Raw genomic sequence first — 25,037 nt, forward strand, 5'->3', positions numbered from 1 at the left:
TATCCTGTTGCCAGCCCCTGCCGTTCATGGACAAGTTCTGCAGGACTCTTTAGAGGTAGGGCAGGCTCTGACTAGAGCTTGCCCCACAGGGTAAATGAAGGGAATATGCCGACACCTCCCAGATCTCTTAAGGTTAATGCAAGGGAGGCAGGTTTCTTGTGGCCACAACTGGGGTTTGGAGATCTGGTACCACATGGACAGTTCTTTTGGTTGTGCTTTCTTTGTGACTCCAAACATGCACCCTCCTGTCCAAGGCTTCTTTGTTGGCAGGACTCACGCTCTCTTTCAATCTCTCCCAACTACATGTTAGGATATCTCAGAAGTGAACCAGATTCACCACAAGGATTGGCAGATAAGGAAAAAAGGACTGGGAATTATCTGTGGGGGTATGGTTTAATCACTCAGTCTGCCCCAGATAAACCCATCACCCTTTCATTCTGCTTCTATATGGGAAGCAGTGGTTATGACAATTGGGCCACATTTACACTACATGGTTCAAGTGACCCAATTCTGATTTTTTCCTCCCAAATGGCACAGAGCGGATATGACCCATGAACATGTAAGCAGAAAAAAAACACATGGTTTCCGATATTCTCAGATCAGTTTCAGGCCTCATTCATATATGGAAATAAATCTGATATGAATTGGACACATGCATTTGCGTCTGCCATGTAAGTGGACAGATTGCATATTCCCCAGTCAATGCGAGTCGTATGTCATTGAAAAAGCGACCGTGGTGAATGGTCAACTCAGGTGGACACAACCGTGAACACACAACTCATGGTGCAATGAAGGCGAGGGATCAGCCCAGTGGTGTCATGCCGAAGTTGTATATCTTTTGAGTCTTTTGGGAGAAGAGACAGTGAAGGCAAAAATGCAGGGTTGTTACGGAAACAAACCCGTATTTTAAGACATTTCAGGTGAGAAGGGAAAGCGCGATCCAACTCCTACACGCTTTTGCACTGGGATCGCCTGGTGAAAGGACGCATCCTTGTAAGATAGCCTTGGGGACAACCGCTGCCACAAGAAGTTTCTCACCTCATATGAAAGTTGCTGACCAACTGTTCCTGTCCCCAGGTTTCAACAACTTGATCCCACCACTCTTGAGTCCTTTGCCACATCCACATGCCCCTCTGAACCGAAGGTTCCAGATATATGAATGGGGATTTCTGATCAATGTTAAAAATACTCAAGCCATAATATAAAATTCCATGCTGATAGCATTTCAATACACACATGGTGCCAAAGATGTATGAGGAAACAAAGGAAAAGCTTTGGGATTATCACTTTTTACGTTTCTGTTTTTGAATTAAATAAGGGAAAAAGAAAGGTATGTATACTGTATTTTCTTTTCAAATAATTTGGAATAGGGAAGCAATATCAGTTTTCTTATTATTTTGACTCACCTGATACGATCAACTCTGGCAGAAAGCTTCCTTTTCTATATTTTCTACAGTTGCATCAAAACAACAAACCTGGTCTTCCTGGCCTCACCACATAGCATATACTGACTAAAAAATAAACAAATAAATAATTATATATATATATATATATATATATATATATATATATATATATATATATATATATATTATATATATATATATATATATATAAATAATCTCACACACACAGGCAAAAAAAGTATGTGAACCTTTTGGAATTTCATGGTTTTCTGAATAAATTTGTCATAAAATGTGATCTGATCTTCATCTAAGTCAAGGGTATTGACAAATACAATGTGTCTAAAATAATAACACAAAAAAATTCTGATCTTTCATGTCTTTATTGAGAACAACCAAAAAAAAAAAAAAAACCTCACAGTGCTTCTGGAAAAAGTATGTGAACCCTTGAGTTAATGACCTCAAAAAAACCTAATTGGAGTCAGGTTTTAGCACACCTTTCACTGATAAAAACCTCTCAAACTTTTGGAGTTTGCTCTGCACAAGAAGCACATGCTTATGTGAGCCAAACCTCGCCAAAAAGAGCTTTCAGAGGATCTACGATCAAGAATTGTTGATTTACATAAAACTGGCAAGGGTTACAAAGTGATTTCAAAGACTTGAGAAATTCACCAGTCTACAGTTAGGCAAACATTCTACAAATGGAGACACTTTGGGACTGTTGCTATTCTACCAAGAAGTGGGCACCCAGTCAAAATGACACCAAGAGCACAACAAATACTCAATGAGGTGAAGAAACAACCCCGAATGACAGCCAAAGATTTGAAGGCATCATTGGAACTGGCTAACATCTCCATTCATGAGTCTACAATACGTAAAACATTGAACAAATAGGGTATCTACGGCAGGACACCACGAAGGATGCCACTGCTTACTAAAAAGAACATTGCTGTACGCCTGAAGTTTGCAAAAGAGCACACTGACACTCCACAGCGGTATTGGCAAAATGTTTTGTGGACTGATGAAACTAAGATTTAACTATTTGGAAAAACCACACAGCACTACATCTGGTGTAAAAAGGGCACGGCATATCATCATGAAAACATCATCCCAACTGTAAAGTACGGTGGAGGAAACCTCATGATTTGAGCCTGCTTTGCTGCATCAGGGCCTGGCCAGTTTGCCATCGTTAAGGGGAAGATGAATTCCCAAGTATATCAGACAATTCTTGAGGATAATGTGAGAATGTCTGTACGTCAGTTGAAACTGTGTAGAAGTTGGGTGATGCAACAGGACAACGATCCAAAACACCGGAGCAAGTCCACAACAGAATGGCTTCAGAAAAACAAAATCCACCTTTTGGAGTGGCCAAGTCAGAGCCCAGACCTCAACCCAATAGAGATGCTATGGAATGACTTGAAGAGAACCATACACATGAGACATCCAAAGTTATTAACCAAGGGTTCACTTACATTTTCCACCCCCATTTTGAATGTTGAATATGTTCAATAAAGACATGAGGGATCACAATTTATTTTGTGTTATTATTTTAGGCACATTATATTTGGCAATACCCTTGACTTAGATCAAGATCAGATTACATTTTATGACAAATTTATTCAGAAAACCATGAAATTCCAAAAGGTTCACATACTTTTTCTTGCCACTGTGTGTGTAATATAATATAATATAATATAATTAATATAATATAATATAATATAATATATATATATATATATATATATATATATATATATATATATATATAAATATTCAATGCCTGAACAGCAGAGAAGTAAAGATGCAATACTAAGATAAGTGAGGTGTAAAGCCCTCCAAAATTTCTCCTCAAATAATTATCAATAAATTTCACAATTCTCTATGCTAATTAATCTGCCATTTGTGTCAATTAGTAGCAGTAAAATTTGATTTAGGAGCTAAATAATTCTGTAAGTACACCATGGCTTTATCATCCAGAACCTGATAAATACTTTTCCCATCAAGGCAAGCTAAACTTCATTTATTTATTTATTTTCATTAGAAAGATAATTAGCAAATTGCATCTGCAGTGCATCTGTGATTCTTTGGCACATGAGGATACAGACAGGTCAAAGACACAAGCATGAACAATTTTAGTCAACTAAATGTTCACTGCCTTTTTTAATTTTCTTAAAAAGGAATGAGAAAATGCACAAAACTTTAATGAGAATTATACTCATTTAATTGGAATTCATTGGGCATGTCATGCACCATACAGTTAAACATCACAGAAATATATTCAGTGTTCTCTTAACTAGTGGCAAAATGGGTTTCATTAGGAGAGTAGATTATCTGAAACATCTGATTGGACGAATTGCTAAAGAATTCAAACAATTACAGTGGGAGGTTTTTTTTTTGCAGTTTTGTTTTGGTTGGGTTTTTTGGCTGGAAAACTAGCTGCTGCTGATTATCCTTATTTGGCCATTTTCAATGCGATCCACACAGACTGCTTTGACCCTAAAAGCCACTTCAAACCGATACCACCTCCAAGCCCTCAAAAATCTTCCATCTTAGACCACACAGCAGAACCTGAAATTAACTTTTATCTCCACTTCACCAAAGGTTTGTCTGACTGTGATGCTCCATTTGCCACAGAATATCTATTCTCATTTAAATGTCATATCTAAAATGTCCAAGAATAGATTTCAGAGAAATGGCAGAATGAATTGTCACTAGCACTGACGTGTTACTTCTGATTCATAATGGTCTTTGCGAGACATTTGTTTAGAGTTTAGTGTAGAGGTTTGTTGACACTTATAATGTTCAAATATATACCTTGCTACATTCTATTTTGTAGTCAAACTCATTCAGTATGGTGTGGCTGCTTCCTGTAGCTGGGTATTACCTCTAATGGGAATGGGACACCTTTCATGTGAAAGCGCATCCTCAGCCCCAAACATTATAAAAGCTACGACTTCCTTCATATGAAATGAGACAAAATCAGACCACATCGCTCTCACCCATACAAAGCTTAGGTTCAACAACTAAAGCAGAAAGAATAAGAAATTCTTGGAAATAAGAAACTCCTGGAAAGTAAGACCCAAGATCCAGGACGCAGCGAGTGTGTTCTCAACCTAGTGGCAGCATTTCAAGTGGGGTTTGTTACAGTCCCTAGAATCTGAAACACTCAGATGTTTGTTGCTTGCTTCTATAAATCACACTTTTTGATAAAATTGTATTTTTCAACTCAACCAAGTGTTTCGTTTTTGTAAAATGGTCAGAAAGTGATACATGTATGACACTAAAATTTAAGTGTTATGTAGAATTTCTAGGCCTTGTGCTGAGCCTCATATCACAGCTGCCAGTGCTGACAGCTGACAGGGTAAGGGCCTTCTATTTTTACAACTCTTGTTACAGAATCAGCATAGGACTCCAAGCACTTAATGGCAGCCCTGGACTCAACCTATGCCCCAAACACATTTTACAGTCACATTAAAATTAAGTAGAACCTGTAAGACAAGTAAAACATTATATACTAATCCTACTATCAAGACTCACTGAAATATATAACTACATATAGGAAATACTCTCTTTGACTGGTGACTATTGTGTGACATCAAATGGCATGCACTATGTAGGAGGTAAAAAGTAATGACATTATAACCAAGGTAGAGTGCAAGAAACACAAGCAAAATATTGCTTTTAAAACAAAAACACCAATCAATGTAATAATAATAATTTCTCCCTGAATGATACCATTACATTCATTATTATGTCTGTGTGCTGTTTTTCTTGGTGATTTTGGTGGGTGGGTGTGTGTGTGTGTGTGTGTGTGTGTGTGTGTGTGTGTGTGTGTGTGTGTGTGTGTGTGTGTGTGTGTGTGTACTGCAATAGAAAGGCACAGCCGAACTGTCAAGTAAACAAGTTCAAATCCTGAAGATCTGTGGCCAGGACTCCAAGACAGCGTGACCAGTCCGCATTGTGGACCATCTCTTCAAGAGCACATGAGCAGTACATAGCTCAAAGAGTAAGATGTACATGCAGTGCTTAGATTTATGTCATGTTGAGTGACATGTTCATCATCTGAACAGACATCTTACAGAATTGCTCACAATATTCACTAATGTTGTATAGTTCAATACTACATTCTAAAATACTTCTGTGTACAACCAGTTGTAGTCTTCTTACTCTGTATACTATACAATTCATTCCTTTAAAAATCACTCGTGCTTAGAACATTTACTTCCCACTGCTTTGGGGGGGAAAAAAACCCCTGCGAGAACAGATCCAACGCATTTGTTTAACATGTGCAGGAATTATAACATTCCATAAAAATATATATTTACTGTCTAATCCCCTGGTTCTGGTTTGCTGACCATGGTATTGATTGGCCAGCCAACTAGCCTGACCTGAACCCCATAGAGAATCTATGGGATATTGTCAAGAGGAAAATGAGAGACACCAGACCCAACAATACAAATGAGCTGAAGGCCGCTATCAAAGCAACCCGAGCTTCCAGAACACCTCAGCAGTGCCACAGGCTGATTGCCTCCATGCCACGCTGCATCGATGCAGTAATTCATGCAAAAGGAGCCCCGACCCAGTATAGAGTGCATAAATTACATACTTTTCAGAAGGTCGACATTTCTGTATTATAAATTCTTTATTCTAATATTTTGAGATACTGGATTTTTGATTTCCATGCGCTGTAAACCGTAATCATCAAGATTAAAACAAACAAAAAAAGGCTTGAAATATTTGTATATTTTTTAAATATATAATATTTACATGTAATGAATCTATAATATATTAAAGTTCCACTTTCTGAATTAAATTATAGGAAAAAATGAACTTTTCCACAATATTCAAAATTTTTGAGAAGCACCTGTAAATGTGGATTTGATCAGTGTTCAAGAAATATAAGCAATACCCATAATATCTCAGAAAAAGCCATTTATCATGACCTCATAGTAATATAAGGTCATAAACCCTAATTCAAGCCTTTCTCCAGTGGCCTTTACAAAATAATCTGAAAAGAGAACTGGAAGGTGGTACATAAAACACAGGAATGGAAATCAGCTCTACTGTTGAAGATCACTTTATAAAAATAAAATTAAAAAAAATAAATAAAAGGCACTTCTCTTAAGTAGCACAAGCTCTACATCTTTGGGAAATTTGTATTTTTATATTTCTATTAGTATTAAATTATGTACACGACACATGGTCCACAAAATCTACCTCCCAAGTTCAGCATGGCTTTTAGCATCTGTTACACAGCACCTGTGGCTGTATGTCAACTTTGTGCTGGTCTGTGGCTGGAGATCCTCCAGGCTTTCACCAATATCTTACACAAGAATAAACTTACACAAATACCATTCTGCACTCTGTGCAATATATCAAAATAATAATAATAATAATAATAATAATAATAATAATAATAATAATAATAATAATAATAATAATAATCAAAAGGACTGGGGGCATGGAAATGACCTTACAGTGCAAGGTAAGGCTCCTAAATCAGCTGTGATGGGGCAGACACACTATAACCTACCTGAGATGTTGGAGAAAAAGACTAAACAAACTACTTTCCATTTCCATTATCCTTTACACTTACTGGCCTTAAATATTCAAATTACCAGCGGATCATATCAAGGCAAGATTAAGATTTGATAACGTGGTTCCTGGCAGCCACAGAAGCAGTACATACATACACATACAACCGTGTGTGTGTGTTATTTTAAAAACTAAAATAAATTAATAAACAACATTACCTCTTTTGCGATCACATTTAACGCATCTTCCTCCGGAGTCACTGCATTTCTGTTGGGAGTTCTCTTGCGTCCCGGCCCCTGAGAAGCCATTGGTTGTCTGTACTTTTGATTTTATACTCTATACTGAGTTTAAGAGTGGAAATAGGTAGTCCTTCATGAGAACTGCAGCATTTCCAAACGCAGGGTTTTTTATGTGCAAGAAATAGCTCCAAAAATGTAGAAGTTTTCGAGAGTTTCCGGTGCGGAAGAGTTGCGCGTGTATCCGCTCCTCGCACGCTTCCTTTTCTGTGTTGTTTGTCAAAAAATTAACACCGAAGCAAAAAAAACAACATAAAACGAACTGTAAACTGTCGAGTTACTGCGTCCACGTGTTCATGGTCACGTGCCGTCCAGTTTCACTCGTTAATTTAACTCCGAGTCTAAAAGTTTATCTACACTGGAGCTCGCGACGGTCAGTTGCGTCAGTTTCCTTCCTCTGTAACAGCGGTGAGGTTGTGTTCCCAGACTGCACTGTTACTCACTCTCTCACTCACTCACTCACACACACCCCTCTCATTACTTTTGATGGTGAGAGTTCGGAGCTAAAAACAGATACCTTATCGTCGCCCTTCTCAGGTCACATGTCCGTGTCTTATATAACAGTAAACATAGCAAAAGATCATGCTTTTCAAAGGCATATGGCGATCACTAATGTTAAAGTTTCGTTTTAATGTTGATTTATTTTAACCCACCAACATCATCCATCTCAGGTTGCTGCAGGTTGTGTAGGTTCACGTTGTTTCTGTTTGTTGTGCTACTTTGATATTTATTTATTTATTTATTATTATTATTATTATTATTATTATTATTATTATTATTACATTTTAAAGGGCATTGGATCCTCACTTGAAGTAATTAGAATAAAAGTGAGGGTTTTTGTCAGGTGATCCCACCCTGACATCTAGTGGTAAATTAAAGCGCGCATTAAATTGTAGCCAAGAGAAAACTTTGAGGGGAATGAATCAGCAAACTGATCAACTAGTAGAAAGCAGGTGCTGCAGACAAGTCTTTAAAAAAAAAAAAAGAAAGAAAGAAAAAAAAGCAATCACTGCTAGTAAGCTGGGATATTTCTTGCATCCTACAGTAGGACTGGTATCTCCAGCTAGACTGTGACTCAATACGGATGAGACTTTGGATTTTATTTGAATAATTCTTTCACATTAGTTGTAATTTCATCTTCAGCTACTGTGGCTTCCAGGTTCTTCCTCCATCTATCTTTTGGGCAACCCAACATGTATCCAGTGAAGTCCAATAGTGCATGCTAGGAGCCTGATGAACTTGTTTTCAAGGGTCCTGAACAAGGCATCACTGACCTTTGTGCCTTCAGAGACTTTTGACATGGGAAAGGCTGAAAGCCAAAGTCCAGAATACAGAATACAGAAAAAACAAGCTGCTGCTCCCTGCAGACTCTGTTGACTACCCCATGGGCAATGCTCTGCCACCCAGTAGTCAGATTAAAGCTAATATGTGAGGGAAGTGCATCCTGCCACAAAATGGCAGGATGCTCACCTGGTAAGACCTGTATACACCCATATAGGTAAACAATGTTAATTTGGATGGCTGGAAGATGCAGTTGTATGAAAAATATATATAAAGTTGCTACACTTATTACCAAAATTTACCAAGATACTACAATGTAATGCTTTTCTCCATGTATTTTACAGAATACCATATGTTGGATTATATGAGCAGCAGTAGTGAACCAGTAGCTTTCTATTTTACTAAGAGGATTCTAATTCTAATAACTGTAAAAAGTTTACCTAAAATAATCTTTGGCTATAGTATTCCATGTGAAATTTCTCCATTGCATTGTAATGAAAAGACAAGGTTTTTGTGGTGCACACTGACAGCCAGTGTGAATCACTAATTCACATGCTCACAGTTTAGTGAGGAATATTTTAATCAGAATATTTTTCAGATATCAGGTTCCTTTTCAAAAAGCCAACAAAAAAGGTTCTGTGAATAATTATACATTATTTTGAAAATTCTGAAATTTGCAACAGAGCATAGTAATTTAAAGAATGCCAGCCAAACCTACATGATTACAGGGTGAACATGAACACCATTGGTCTTTTACAAATCTCTTTATTTGATGCACCAACTCAGCCAAAAAAAAAGGTGTTTCTATGTTCTCTTTTTCTGGTATTTTGGTTCAGGTGTTCATATGCAAACATTAACATATTGCAGAAACACAAGGGGCTGGAAACATCAGTACAGAGACAAATATTTCCTTACTGATTTAAATTACTTTTCACTACTACGTAAAGCATAACTCAAAAGCTTCTAGCAAGCCAATAGCTATTCACATGTACAGTAACTCACAAAAGTGAATACACCCCTCACATTTTTGTAAATATTTGATTATATCTTTTCATGTGACAACACTGAAGAAATGACACTTTGCTACAATGTAAAGTAGTGAGTGTACAGCTTGTGTAACAGTGTAAATTTGCTGTCCTCTCAAAATAACTCAACACACAGCCATTAATGTCTAAACCGCTGGCAACAAAAATGAGTACACCCCTAAGTGAAAATGTCCAAATTGGGCCCAATTAGCCATTTTCCCTTCCCGGTGTCATGTGACTTGTTAGTGTTACAAGGTCTCAGGTGTGAATGCGGAGCAGGTGTGTTAAATTTGGTGTCATTGCTCTCACACTCCCTCATACTGGTCACTGGAAGTTCAACATGGCACCTCATGACTTGCAATTACAGTTGTGATTTTGTTGCACATACTCTTTTAGGTTCAGCAATTTATATACATTTTAATTGATGCTCAAGTCATCCACAATGTAACATGATCAAATCTGAATATTGGTGGTGTTTTTTCACACGGTAAAAGGTTTCAATAGTAAATTGGATTTCCCATTGTAGGCTCTTTCCGTGGTGGACAGGGTTCAGCACTGTGTTCTCACACCTTTCTATCACAGCTAGGATTAACATATTCAGCAATTTGTATTATAGTAGCTCTTCTGTAGGATCGGACACAGATTGTCCTTCCATGGACCACTTTTGGTAGGTACTAACCACTGCATACTGGGAACACTCAAGTCCTGCCGTTTTGGAGATCCTTTCACCCAGTCGTCAAGCCATCACAATTTGGCCCATGTCAGAACTAACTGTTCTCTTGCTGCCTAATATATCCCACTCCTTGACAGGTGCCATTGTAACAAGATGAGATAATGTTATTCATGTCACCTACCAGTGGTTTTAATGTTACGGCTGATTGGTGTAAATTCATACAAAAAGGAATTTATTTAATGTCTACTCCCAGCTCAACTCAAATAATTTAGAAGGTACTTCCCCAACTCAATGAGTCTGCCATATCACCTCTGATACACTGTAAATCCCAACAGTATTTATTTATATATTTTTAAAAAATACCTTTTACTCAAAATGTGTTAAATAGTTCCACTAACAATTTTTGAGTCTGTTCAACATCTAACAAAGGTTTAAATTAGCAGTTTAAGTTAAGTTAACTTTAGATAATATATTCACCAATAATCACATTTTTAAGTTTGAACAAACGCCCCCTTGTGGCGGTTTTCGGCAATTCGTGACGTCATCACCGAGCGTGCTGAGAGCCTGCAGCATGAACTTTTCCTCTTAGCAAGATGGTCGATTCCCTTCAGACCTACTGGATTAAAAAGTGTCATATAGAATTCTATGAGAACTTAAACTATACAACATTTTTAATGATTCATATAAATTACTATTACTACCACATGAATAACCCTATATTATATATAAATACTTCATGTTGCTTGAAGTCTAGACATGAGGCTGGTTAGATTATTCTCAGGGCCGGCCCAAGCCTTTATGGGGCCCTAAGCAGAATTTGATTTGGGGACCCCTCGGTGCCTAATATAATTGACTATTGTCAATGCTTGATTAATCGCACTATAAATCTAACACACCCATTATCAATTTTATTAGTTGTAGCTGTGTTGCTTACATCGTACCAATATCTGCCAACTGTCTGTCAAAAACTAAAAAAGGTATTAGAAAAGGCATGGTTTATCCATATAAATATATTGATCTGGGATTGTTGAAAACTCACCTGCTGTATCCTCAACACCTGTAGCATTGGCACTTAGGCAGGTGGCATTGGTTGTGCCCCACCTCTAAAATATTTCAACAGTGCTCCTAAGGGAAGTTTCATAAGAGTACATAGTTGATGGAACAGAATGTTATTTTAACAACATAAATGATTATACACAGGAGCAAGACATATGTGCACATAAAACACCAACTCTTAATCTATAACTTGCTAATTGAGGCATAATGATACTGGAATATAATAGCAAAGACCCCAAAATGGTAGGCTAATGTAAATAATGTTGAGCTGTTATCAGTACCAAGTTTATGGAACAGAAGCTTATTTTTATCACAAAAATTTATACCCAGGAACAAGTTGCTTTTACACAGAAGACAAAAAAACTAATCTAAAACTAGCTAAGTAATACACTGTAAAACCGGATAGTTCATTTAACTCAAAAAATTTGAGGAAATTAATTACCTCAAAATTTTTAAGTTGATAAATCAATTTCTTTAAGCCAAATACACTTAGAGTTATTTTTTTGTTATATTTAAGTGTATTTGACTTAAAGAAATTGATTTATCAACTTAAAAATTTTGAGGTAATTAGTTTCCTCAAATTTTTTGAGTTAAATGAACTATCCGGTTTTACAGTGGATGTTGTATTATAATATATTAAGATGTCAAGGCTATGTACAGATGTTTAACCAAGAGTGAACTTTCCTAAAACAAGAAGATATGCTACCTAGGCTTTGTTAAGTAAGGAGCAATTTTGAACCTGGGGGGATGCTGAAATGCTAGGAGGGTTTGGGGCATGCTCCCCCAAAAAGATTTTTTTTTAAATAAAGCACTTAAATGCTCACTTCTAATTACGTTTTAGGAACAGAATGTACTAATTAGTGTGGTTGTAAGAGGGTACTTGCAGTGGCAGAAGATTGAGAATACTCAGACTGAGGAGTGGAGATTATAAAGACTCGGGTGCACAGTCAGAGAGACGGACTATAATATAACGAACAAGAACTACTACATACCATAAACTGTATAATATAGTGGTCCTTGTACCATCTAACCTGAAAACTAAGTCTCTTATTTGCAAGCTGCTGATGAATAATACATCCTGGCTCAGGTTGATATGGCCTTTGATGCACTGCCTGGCTGACCTGCTCTGAAACCCTGGCCTCTCTCCAATTCTGGCTGCTCTACAGAATGCACACTAAATAAACACAAATCAAATACTATAAAATTGCTATTATAAGAAGCAACTTTACTTAGGAAAGTAATCTTTGCATGTGGCTTAGTATTCTGTTTTTCAGCTTTCGGATTTGAATGACAGCATCACATTTGTTGGTTACCTCATTGATGGTCAATTACTGCTGACCCCCAAGAGATCCTCATCCTAGCATTTGCTGAAGCAGTGCTGAGTTTTCTGAACATGAGTACTTCAGTGACATACTGATTCAAATAAATGGTCATTTTTTTTGAGTGTAACTAAACTTCTGTATATTTTTTTTTATACCTGTTTCATTCCAGAGAAACATGGCAACCTCATCAGTGATTATACTTCATTTCATTGTTGATGCCAGAACTACACGGAAGGTCACATTTGTCACTCGTCCTGAATCTATTGAAATTCTTAAAAGTTTTAAAAGACAAGCTGTCTTTGTCTTAGACAAGCTGGATTTAGACTAAAACTTCAGCATACAGTATGAAGTAGTATTGGGTCCGAGTCCACCTTTGCCGAATTCGAGTAGAGACCAAGTCCTTAATCAATCGAGTCTGAGTCGGACTTAAGTCTGTGTCCTTAACGGCCAAGTCTGAGTCGAGTCCGGCCGAGTACTTAAACTAATAAAATTGAAAAAAGATTTGAAATTGCAATTGTAAACTCAACACTGAGCTGTTAAATTAATATTTTAACCTTCACAAACCAATGGCAACATAAATGTAACAAATAATATCACTATTACATCTTACCATTGGCATTTAATATTTTTTATTTCATGTCATCAGCACCTCAACTAGTTTCCTAGAAATGGTTTCAAAGAAAAAATGGATATAGAGGAATATGTAGAACATTTATTATATTACAAGTATATGAAAATACAAATTAACCTGTTTTGTTATTGTGTCAGACTATATTGTGTCCTCCAGTTCGAGTTACATTTCAGTGATTTGATGCGTCTCCCCCACAGCTATATCGTCTGAGAGAGAGAGTAGAGTTACATTTAGCAGCATGTCATAACAAGCTTAATGCTTTATTACTGCTTTTAATCTGTCTATGATTCACAACAAACTCATTTCTGAACACATCTCTGTTCTTGTAACTTTATTCATTTTAATTCCTAAAATGAAAACAAAACAAAACAAAAACAAAAACCCTATCAGCAGGGTTTATGATATTTACAACATTAAGAAGTACATTTCACATTGTATGTGAAATTCAAGACTGGAGCCACCAAATGCTAATGTTTAGGGGAGGGCGATATGACTACAATCTTATATCACCATAACGATACGTTTTCTCAGGTAGGTCTATCAGTAGGGTTCAAGTAAAAAATACTAAAGAAATTGAATAAAGCAATTAAATGTAAAAAATAAAAGAGACTTCACTGTATGACACATACAGTGATTCTTATTAAATTTACTGACGTTATTCAGTCAAATGAGTGAGAGTGATTTTCTCTTTGTCTTTCGTTTGATTAACATTAATGACACAGACAGCAGCAGGTTTATTAGACTTCTGTCACTTTAAGACCTAATACACAAATCCAAACTGTAGTGAGACACCTCTGATTTTTCCCCCAACTGTTTAAATACACTTAAGACATAACCGCCTGTGTTTGCATGAATACTCGGCCAGACCTGCATTTTGACATGATGTGTATGTATGTGTACGTCCAAGCGTAATAAGCCGCTAAAGAGAACTCAAATCGGTACTCACACGATGAGGCGGCTTTCTGTGTGTGTGCTTCAAACGTGTGCGCACAGAAAGTCCCCTAGTCATACAAGGAGACATTCATTAATTTCTTGTTATTTATTAATTTTTTTATCTTTCTTTTCATGTTACACATGGCGTGGACTCAACTATACTCTGAAAAATTTCTGCGTCCTTGTCAAGTTCAAGTACAAATTTACCCAAGTGCGTGAATTTGCTCATGATTGGACCCCAACTCTTGTATGAAGAGTGATTTTGATGGGCAACTCACATCTTTAGTGGACATTGAAGAGTTGCCACAAAAAGCTACCCTTTTTTGTGGGAATAAGTTCAACTTCAACCACAGATACAGAGACATCATCATCAGACATTTCCTCACTTGAACACCTTTCATGATGACCTCAAGGTAACTTTCCCATGCCCCTGTTTGCCTATGACGTAGAGCATAAGCTTAGAGAAGGACATTCTGCCTAAAAATTCTTCCGGTAAAGTGCTACAGCTAACCAGATATCAGAAACATTGCATCCTTGGAAAACTTGTGGCTGCGATTTACAATTTCTACCCAAATGAAAGAGAGAGGCTTTTCTATTGAACATGAATTACAGAATAAAGTTTTTAAAATAATTGTTGTTATATTAAATAAAATAAGTATATTACATATAAGAAGGTTTCACAAATAATTTCTACCCAATTATTATTGCAGTTAACCTTAATGTTTCTTGTGTACATTTTAAAAATGCTTGGAGAGCTTCCCAACTTTCTCTGCCATTTTATTGCAAAACAATTCTTTGAACAAACCAAGTGAGTGTCATAAAATAATTAAAATGTTTTAGGTTGTCTTCTATTGTACTCTCTTTGCAAGAGCTTTGACTGTGATGCTCTACACCATACCGTTTTCTCTTTTTTTCTTCTGTTCACTCTAGTTTGACCCAAGGTGCACAAGAAGCCACCACTGGACTCAAGGGGGAACAGAGGTTTGTTACTAAAACGTAATATTGGATATCCAGGACAAATTCTTGTATAAGCTGTTGCTGCATGTTAAACTGATTTTCTGAAAACTGAAACTGCTTCCTTTTCAGATCCTTGGATGTTCATGGTACAAAGCCAGAGGAATTTGGAAAGTTGGACAATTTGGCCAAAGAATTACAAAAATGGTGACAGACTATTGCAAAACAGTTATGTTCTCCTTGTTGATATTGTGACATATCCACTGACAACACTTCAATCCATAAAAGGTATTGTTCTTGTTCCATGGTCTGAAAGCATTGGTAATTAATTGTATTGCAGGGCCAGCTTTCAAAGCCACATTTTACATGGTCTTGTGTAATGCAATAATAAACTATTTACTGAAACATCACTCTCTCACTGTCTTTGTAACTGAAAGTGATTTTATCTAAATATAGTTAGAATAAGCCAAATGTTAACTTCTATCTGATAAAAAAAAAAAACCCAGCTAAAATACACAAACATGTACCACAGCTTTTATTTACATGAATATTGTTTCACATTTTCTTAAAGAACAATTAATGGAATGTACAAGCATTAATGGCTACTACAGTCCTCTTCTTGTAATTACTTTCTGATTAATCACCTCAGTGTCTTAGCAAAATTTATATTTAGTGGTATAACCGTCCTAGAGCGATTTGTTGTAGGGCTGTTTGTACTGAGGTGCTCATCTACTAGCATAAAACAAAGGATAAAAGAACAATATTCCCAAAGAAGCAAGCATTAACTATAAAAGGTCTTAAAGGCTGTATTGGTTTAAAAAAATAAAATAAAATTCAGTCTTGATTCTCAAGGCAATTAACAAGCTCAATTAGTATACACTTGTCCATTCAAATAGTTCATACAGGTTGAGCTTTAATTTTGGATAGTTGGGGGGTGGGGGTGTGTGGAAAGGCTGATGTTATTAGCGGTCTAGAGATCGTTTCTGAATGGCCTCAAGGACAACATCTTTGAGAAGGGCAATTACGGTTCGAGGGTCTGCACTGCCCAGTACAGCACTGCCCGAGACAATCATGTTAGCACCTGCCTGAAAAAGAGAAAGCAAGGATCAAAAGTCAAAGCCAGAACCACAACATTTTAGCCCAATTTTATCTCAACTTTGCACTTTCTGATCAAAAGTCAGAATTAGAAAATGATTAAGGTTCAGAGCTCAATCATAATTGACTGTCAGCAGAAATATAGTCGTGTGATAGATCACTATTACTGTTTACATTACTGTTTCATATCTAAACTCTGACTGACTAAACTCTGACTAATTAATGACAGTCACCCAAAATAAAGTCAAGCATTTGTGAACTTGTCACTTACACAGAGCCCATTATCAAGACCTGCTTATCTTGTGGAAAGTCCAACTTCCTCATAAATGCCCATGGTGGCCTGAAAATACTCCCATCTTAATGGCTGTCTAGAACAGCTAGAAATTATATCAGTCAAGGCCTATAATCTTTTTTTTTTATTATTGCATTGTTTTTGTTTATTAAGCAAAATGCACACATCTGCTTGCAGATAATTATTTGTTTGTTTATTTATTTCTGTTTACACCACTTACATGTAACTGTTTATGGTTTTCATGCCTGTCTCACAACTAATAAGTTTATGTTGGCTTGAGAAAGCAAACATACGGTTTTGCTTTATAAACAACTACTTCTGAGACCTAAAAAATTAACTTGCTACTCCTCCTAGAGCTTTCAAGTTGCTATGACTAAGTGATCAGAATTACGGAATTCCCGGTGTGGAAGCTCAAAATGGACAAAATTCCCATTGACTTGCATAAACAATTTCTGTCTGTTATAACTCGTTGAGCTTTCAAGCTACTTCCACCAAACTCAGTACAGTCCTTCAGGCTGGTCATTCTGTATTTTTTCAAACTGATCGGACTGCCGGTATTCCATTACTAATGCCTAATCAAAGTTGTTTATAAACAAGGGTTCACTGGAGACACATTTGGAACACACAAAAATGTCAGGTGTGATTGGATCACCCGAGAGGGATGTTAAGATTAGGTGAAACCCAGCAATACAGAATTTGCAGCCAATTAAGAAAAATGTGGCAAGAGTACTGGCTTTCAACTGAAACTTGACCTCTCAAACATAGCACACAAGTCAACTGTGAAAGGAGAGGTGTGGAATGAGGTGTACTGAGCTGCAACAAGACCATGCTGAGAGGTCATACCGACAGTCAACTTATGAGTAGCTACTTACAAATGGTATACAAATCTTATACAGTTACTTCATTAGATCATGTTCTTGTGTGTGAGCTTTACACCCTTACACTACAGTATAGCACAACATTCATCACTTTATACCTCAGCACATCGATGAATTGTGTCTGGTCCAACTCCTCCATCTACCTCAATATCTAGGGAAGGGAACTGACTTCTTAGCCAGCTGACCTGTGAGGAATGGAATAGTATTAACTATAATATACAGTCCCCTTGGAAAGTATTGGAATGACGAGGCATTTTGCTATGCACTGAAAACATATGAGAAGATAGGTCAGAGTTTGAGCTTTCATTTCCTAATATTTACATCTAGATGTGTTATGCAACTTAGAACGACACCTTTTGTTTGAACCCACTCATTTTTCAAGTGATCAACAATATTGGAATATGTGGCTGACATGTTTTTTGTTACCCAGGTGTGTCCTGTTAGATTGATTGTTTAAACATCAATTTACATATCTAATTTGTTGTTAAAAAAGGATAAACCAACATGAAGACTAGAGAGTTGTTTATGGGACAAAACCAGGCCATGTTGAAGCTGAAAAAAGAGGGAAAATCAATCAGAGGCATTGCACAAGTATTGGGCTTAGCCAATATAACAATTTAGAATGTCCTGGAAAAAAAAAAAAAAGAAACCACTGGTTTACTAACAAACAGACATGGAACAGGTCAGCCAAGGAAAACATCAGCTGATGATAAACATTGTGAGAGCAGTGAAGAAAAAACCCCAAACAGCATTGACATCAACAACAACCTCCACAGGGCAGGGGTGAAAAGTACCACAATCCACAGTTCAAAGAAAACTTCAAGAGCAGAAATATAGACGCCATACCACAAGTGTGTGATTCTTACACTCATCAGCGGTAATAATCAGAAAGCCATATTGAAATTCACAAAGAAATACAGAGATGAGCCACAAAAATTCTGGAACTAACATTAACCTCTACCAAATTGATGGAGAAAGAAAGGATCTGCTCATGGGTCAAGCATGGTGGAGGTAGTGTCATGGCTTAGGCTTGCATGGCTGCTTCTGGAACAGGCTCACTAATCTTTATTGATGTAACTCATAATGGTAGCAGCAGAATGAATTCAGAAGTTTACATAAAGATTCTAACTGCCAATTTACAGAGAAATGCTAATGCTAATCTAATTTAGAGAAACTTTATCATGCAGCAAGACAATGACCCAAAATACACTGCCAACACAACAAGAGACTTCATCAGGGGGAAAAGTGGAAGGATTTAGACTGGCCAAGTCAATCACCAGACCTTAACCCAACTGAGTAGCATTTCACCTCCTCAAGAGGAGACCGAAGGGAGAACCCCCCCGAAACAAACAAGAGAAAGAGGCTGCCGTAAAAACCTGGAATAAAAAAAAAAAAAAAAATCACAAACGAAGAAACCAACAATTTGGTGATGTCATCTAGATGTAAATGGTCTGAACTTATATAGGGCCTTTTAACCTTAGCAGTTCTACAAAGCACTTTACAGTGTTTCTCATTCACCCATTCACACACACTAGCCTACCATCGGGAGCAACTTGGGGTTCAGTGTTTTGCCCAAGGACACTTCAGCATGTGGAGGCATGTGTGCCAGGGATCAAACCACCAACCCTGCGATTAGTGTACACCCTGCTCTACCACCTGACCCAAGCTGCCCATGTGACTATGTAAATTTATAAAGATGTAAATATTAGGTATAAATATTGTAAATATAAATATTTTGATCTCAAATCAGAATGTCTTCAGTGTATATATATATATATATATATATATATATATATATATATATATATATATATATATATATATATATATAAATATAAATAAATAAATAAAAGAATTTGCCTTGCTGTTCCAATACTTTTGGAGGGAGCTGTATATGTATATTAAAGAGAAAAACGTTTAACTTTATTTTTCCATTACCATATCAAATTGGTTTGCCATTATTCAGACCAGAGTACTGTGGCTCAGGTGACAATGGTTCTTATTTTCATACATTTTCAATTCAGTTTCAGTGCTTGGTCATTGAATCCACCCACACCCTGAACATGTTTTGAAATGGTCCTAAAAACATTCAGAAAGGACTTATTGGAGTAGAATAATGCAAAATAGAAAATGTACTTCAAAATTAAATTTTAAAGATGATTTAAAAAAAAAAAAAAAAAAAATGTCCATGGCATAGATTTTCAACTGTTATAAATGTAATAGATGTCAAGCTACAGAGTTACATTTAAGCCATGTTCACTAAATCAAGCATACAAAATATTTAGATATAGATATATCATGAAGGATGTCCGTTTCATTCCAACAGTATGTAGATTTTGGACACAACAAATTTTGCAAATGCAAGCTTCATGCAAAGAAGTTTCATATTTCGCTGTAGAGCTGCAATACCTAATCGATAATTGATTATGAAAATCGTTGTCAACGAATCTCTTTATCGATTAGTTGGTCTGCGCGCTGCACGGGGAGATTTACTCATTACGTTACTTCTGTTCCGAAAACACGCTTCAGAGAGTAAATACTAAAGTTGTGTCCCAAATGAAGTACTGTACACTTACACTATGCATTCTGCACTAGCGTCTAGTGTGTGGATTTTAGAAAGGTAATATTATCACAAATATATCACTAGCGTTTTTTTACTAACCGGAAGCATAAGCTGCTTCCTAGTCGACGTCACATGACATCATACACACGTAATGTGATGCCGCTAGCTTTAGCCTAATACCCACAGTCACGGACAGTGACTTTCTTCAGTTTACGTACAAATTTATTTTATATACAAGTTTAGTTTATATTATATATACACAAGTATTTATGCATTATTTTTTATGGATGCACAAAAAGCACAGAATTAAACTACAGTCCTAGAATAATAATATATATTCTAGTGTGTGTGTCTGTGTGTCTTGGGTTCTTTTCAGTCTTACATAATTGGACAAAGAGTTGTGTTAAGTTTTAATCTGAAGTTTATATTTGTAACACTCGGTTTGTGGATTTTATTTGAGCTAAACAAAATAAGGGTACTGAAAGTTTGCCCCACCCCCATCCGACTAACCGATTAATCGAGGGTGGGTGGGGGGGAGGCCAAGTAATAAATTATGAAAATAATCGTTAGTTGCAGCCCTATTTTGATGTGTTCCAGAGTTCAAGTTTGATGAACTCTGACCTGCAAATTCATATCATGTGAAGACATATGATCAATACAGTGCCCTTCACTAATATTGGCACCCCTAGTAAATATGAGCAAAGGCGGCTGTGAAAAATTATAAATATGAGTTGAGTTAATTAGCTGATTAGAGCTCTTCTCAGGTCGACATTTCTGTATTATAAATTCTTTATTCTAATATTTTGAGATACTGGATTTTTGATGAGCTGTAAGCCTTAATTATCAAGATTAAAAAAAGGCTTGAAATTTTTCACTTTATGTGTAATGAATCTAGAATATATGAAAGTTCCACTTTTTCAATTAAATTACGGCAAAAAATGTACTTTTCCACAATATAAAATTTTTTGAGATGCACCTGTATAGCTGTGATGTGCAGCTAAAGGTTGTTGAGCTTCACAAAATGGGAAGTGGCTATAAGAAAATACTACAAGTATTGAAAATGCCCATTTCCACCACCATGGCAATAATTAAGAAGTTCCAGTTAACTGGAAATCAAACTTGAATAGAATGTGTGTTTTTATTGTCTCAACGCACTGTGAAGAGGATGGTTCGTGTCTGTTAGCTGTGTAGGTTGCATTACACATTGTATTTTTCTATTACCATCAAGTTACAAAAAAGTTTACATTCTGAAATGCTTTTTTCTGGATCAGATTCTTTATAAAGGCATCTGGGTAACAACATGCATATGCTTTGCATTTTTTGGTATTTAAAAATTAGCTCTAGCATTGGCAACTTTGCAAAAATATAAAATCCATCCGAGTCTACATAGCATACTGAATAATCTACTAGGCCTACTGAGTAGTGTGTTCAGTGTAATAATGAATAGAAAAAAAGTAGTGTGCACACACAAACACATTAACACACCTTTGGCATCATGTCCTCCATAAACTTCTGCCCACCAAATCCAGGCTCCACTGTCATAACTAGGGCCATGTCAATTTGCCCGGCCCACTGTGCTAATTCTTCAACTGTGGTTCCAGGCTTGATAGCCAGACCAACCTGAAAAAGTTTATAAAAAAAAAAAAAAAAAAAAAAAAAAAAATGTATTAGCACATTAGGCATGCTGTACCTCACAATACATCACAAAAATAAATACATTTATATAAAATAGGAACACTTGTACAGCTGCTCATTTATGCAGCTATCTAATCAGTCAATCATGTGGCAGCAGCACAATGCATAAAATCATGCAAACACAGGTCAAGAGCTTCAGTTCACATCAAATGGGTGATCTCTGTAGCTTTAACCATGGCATGGAGGTTCGTGCCAGATGGGCCGGTTTTAGTATTTCAGAAACTGCTGATCTCCTGGGATTGTTGCACACAATAGTCTCTAGAGTTTACACAGAATGCACAAGTGAGTGAGTGACAGTTCTGTGGGTAGAAACACCTTGTTGATGAGCGGAAAATGGCCAGATTGGTTCGAGCTGCCAAGGAGGATATAATAACTCAATCCCTCTTTACTTCTGTGGTGAGAGGGAAAAAAAAAAAAAAAAAAAAAAAAAAAAAAAAAAAAATAACAACATCTCACTATGCACTAAACATTGAGACTTGACATGGATGGGCCATAATAGCAGAATACCATACTGTGTTCCCCTCCTGACAGCCAAGAACAGGTATCTGAGGCTATCATGGGCACAGACTCACTGAAACTGAACCTCTAATCTCTCTGATCAATAAGGTGTTTCAGCCTGCACACCCTCTGCTCACAGGATGTTTTTTGTTTGTTGCACCATTCTGTGTAAACTCTAGAGGCTGTTGCATGTGAAATTCCCAGGAGATTAATTTGTATTCCTCAGGAGATTTGTGTACTGCACTGCTGCCCCATGACTGGCTGATTAGATAGCTGCATGAATATGCTGGTATACAGGTGTTGCATCTATTGGAACACCAAGGCCAAATTATTTATGATGTACACAAAAGACATTTGGGTTTGACATGAGAATTTAGGATTTCAGCTTTTATTTCCTGGTATTTACATCTAGATGTGTTAAAACAGAACAAAACATAGAACCTTTTGTATCAGACAACCCAATTTTTTGGCAAATTTGTGCAATTTATTGAAGTAAATTAAACACTTAATATTTGGTTGCATATCCCGTCCTTGCACTAACTGCATCAAGCTAGCGAATAAGTACACCCCCACATTTATCAAACCTTCAAATCCATAACATTAGAATCAGGTGTTCAACATTGGATGCCAGTTATTAGAACCTGTTTAGGGAGTGCAGGTGGAACCTGTCTTATTTATACTCATCTCATATCTAGTGTCTGGTGTTCCCTTTGTTATTGAGGTGTGTGGTGTCATCATGGCAAGATCTAAAGAGTTCTGTAAGGCCTTCAGAAAAAAGGCTGTAGATGCCTAGGAATCTGGCTAGGGATTACATGGAATAGTGGTCTAAATTCCAGCAAGCCTATGTCAGAGACTGGTGGACAAGTATGCAAAATGTCTACAAGAAATTATGATAGCAAATCAAGTTAGCTGGTCGCACGGTCTACCTTTCTGCCGACAGAACAGCAGAAATCAGGTGGTAGATTATGCAGCTAAGGTATAATGCTTGGTGCACAAAAATCAACATTGATAGACACAGTTCTCCATATATACCCTTCCAATTGCAACTGTTACCACAGTAGTGTTAGCAACATCATCAGAAGACATGGAAAATCATAAAATTTTTCATGAATGCATCTTTTGTCTTAAAATATAAAAGCTCGTCATATGAAGATGAAAAGGAAGAAAGGAAGCCAATTCCATAGGAAGCACCTTTAACAGTAATGTGCATATCAATGTGAGCTAGCTAGTAAGCTAAACGACAGGCTATAAAGTGAGCAAAAATAAACAAAACATTTGGAGCCAGCAAGAACAACAATCCGTCTCTGAATGTTGACAAAACAAAAACAGATGATTACTGACTTCAGGAAGTCCTGTACTGATCTCTCCCCCATGCATAATCGGTTTGACGATGAACACCAAGTTCCTTGACAAACGCATCATGGAAGACATCACCTAGACAACCATCACCAGCATCCTGGCCAAGAGAGCCCATTAGCACTCTTGCGCCCGAAGGCAGCAAACATCCCTCCACCCATCCTCACCATGTTTTACAGGGAAACCATAGAGAGTGTCCTGACTGGTTTGCAAATTACAACATATCCAATTCCAAGACCCTACAGAGGATAGTGTACACAGCTGGATCTATTATCGGCATGCTACCCCCTGTTCAGGATATTTTCCACTCATGCAGCATCTGCAAGGTCTCGAGCATTGTGGATAATCCCTCCCACCCCTCCTACAACCTATTTGCCCATATGCCATCTGACAGAAGGCTCTACAGCATCTGCTCAAGAACTGCCAGTCTGGGAAACAGCTTCTACCCATGGGCTGTCAAGACTACTGAATACTGTGCTGCCCCTCCCTACACATCACCCTGGGATCCGAGAAACTCCCTCCTCCCTACTACACAGCCAATTTAAATCAATAATGATGGACATCATTTGTTCACTACTAGACTGATATACTGTTTACAGCACACTAACACTGTACTGATTCATTACAGTACTGCACTGTCACTTTAAACATCATTCATATGATAACATTTATTGATCCCACACTGGGGAAATTCCCTCGTTACAGCAGCTCAGTTACACAAATAGCATAAGAAAGAATACACATTAAATAGGAATAGAGTTGAAATAAAATTTTATATATATACACTCACTACTTTACATTGTAGCAAAGTGTCATTTCTTCAGTGTTGTCACATGAAAAGTTATAATCAAATATTTACAAAAATGTGAGGGGTGTACTCACTTTTGTGAGATACTGTACATACACACAAACAATAGGAATAGAAAAATAACGCAGATGCTACCACAGTGTCATAGAAAGTTTTAAGCAGGGTCCTGAACACACCAAAAGACCTCAGTCTCCTCAGCAGGTGGAGACGACTTTGGCCCTTTTTGTACAGGACATCTGTTTGTGGACCAGTCCAGTTTATTGTAGAGGTGAACACCCAGGAATTTATATATGTCTCCACCCTCTCAATGTCAATACCCTGGATGCTCACCGGCATAGACCAGGTTGGCCTCCTATGGAGGTTGACCACCATCTCCTTTGTCTTGCTAGCATTGAGGCAGAGGTGGTTTAATTCACACCAGCTGACAAAGTCAGCGATGACCTCCTGGAATTCCTGTTCATTCTCCTCTGAAACTCGTCCAATAATGACCGTATCGTCAGAGAACTTCTGCATGTGGCAGCTGTTAGTGTTACGCCTGAAGTCTGCTGTGTACAGGGTGAAGAGAAATGGAGCAAGCACTGTACCCTGTACCGTGCTGCTGACCACTACATCAGACATACAGTCCTGGAGCCTCACATACTGTAGTCTGTCAGCGAGATAGTTGGTGATCCATGCAGCCAGGTGGCATTCAACTCCAGCTCCCAAAAGCTTCTCCCTAAGTAGTGCTGGCTGAGTTGTGTTGA

The 25,037-nt window shown here is 37.2% G+C and overlaps 2 protein-coding genes across 21 annotated transcripts in view; both read right to left on the reverse strand.

Moving 5' to 3' along the window:
• lrrfip1a (leucine rich repeat (in FLII) interacting protein 1a) overlaps positions 1 to 7,716 on the reverse strand; it is a 62,091-nt gene extending 54,375 nt beyond the window's left edge. For 7 of the 19 annotated variants that reach the window (XM_017469694.3, XM_017469680.3, XM_017469679.3 and 4 more), the window contains exon 1: positions 7,157 to 7,714. In XM_017469694.3, the coding sequence (XP_017325183.1) occupies positions 7,157 to 7,246 (90 nt within the window). In that variant the 5' untranslated portion in view covers positions 7,247 to 7,714. Of the gene's footprint in view, positions 1 to 7,156 lie in introns of all 19 variants that reach the window. The other 12 variants (XM_017469683.3, XM_017469682.3, XM_047156162.2 and 9 more) reach the window with 4 other exon arrangements.
• Positions 7,717 to 15,627: 7,911 nt separating this feature from the next.
• rpe (ribulose-5-phosphate-3-epimerase) overlaps positions 15,628 to 25,037 on the reverse strand; it is a 33,390-nt gene continuing 23,980 nt past the window's right edge. The window contains 3 exon segments of one of the 2 annotated variants that reach the window (NM_001200684.1): positions 15,629 to 16,194; positions 17,473 to 17,559; positions 21,423 to 21,557. In NM_001200684.1, coding sequence (NP_001187613.1) covers positions 16,072 to 16,194; positions 17,473 to 17,559; positions 21,423 to 21,557 — 345 coding nt within the window. In that variant the 3' untranslated portion in view covers positions 15,629 to 16,071. 2 annotated transcript variants of the gene reach the window in all.

Source organism: Ictalurus punctatus, chromosome 6 (assembly GCF_001660625.3).
Source record: "Ictalurus punctatus breed USDA103 chromosome 6, Coco_2.0, whole genome shotgun sequence".
Lineage (NCBI taxonomy): Eukaryota > Metazoa > Chordata > Actinopteri > Siluriformes > Ictaluridae > Ictalurus > Ictalurus punctatus.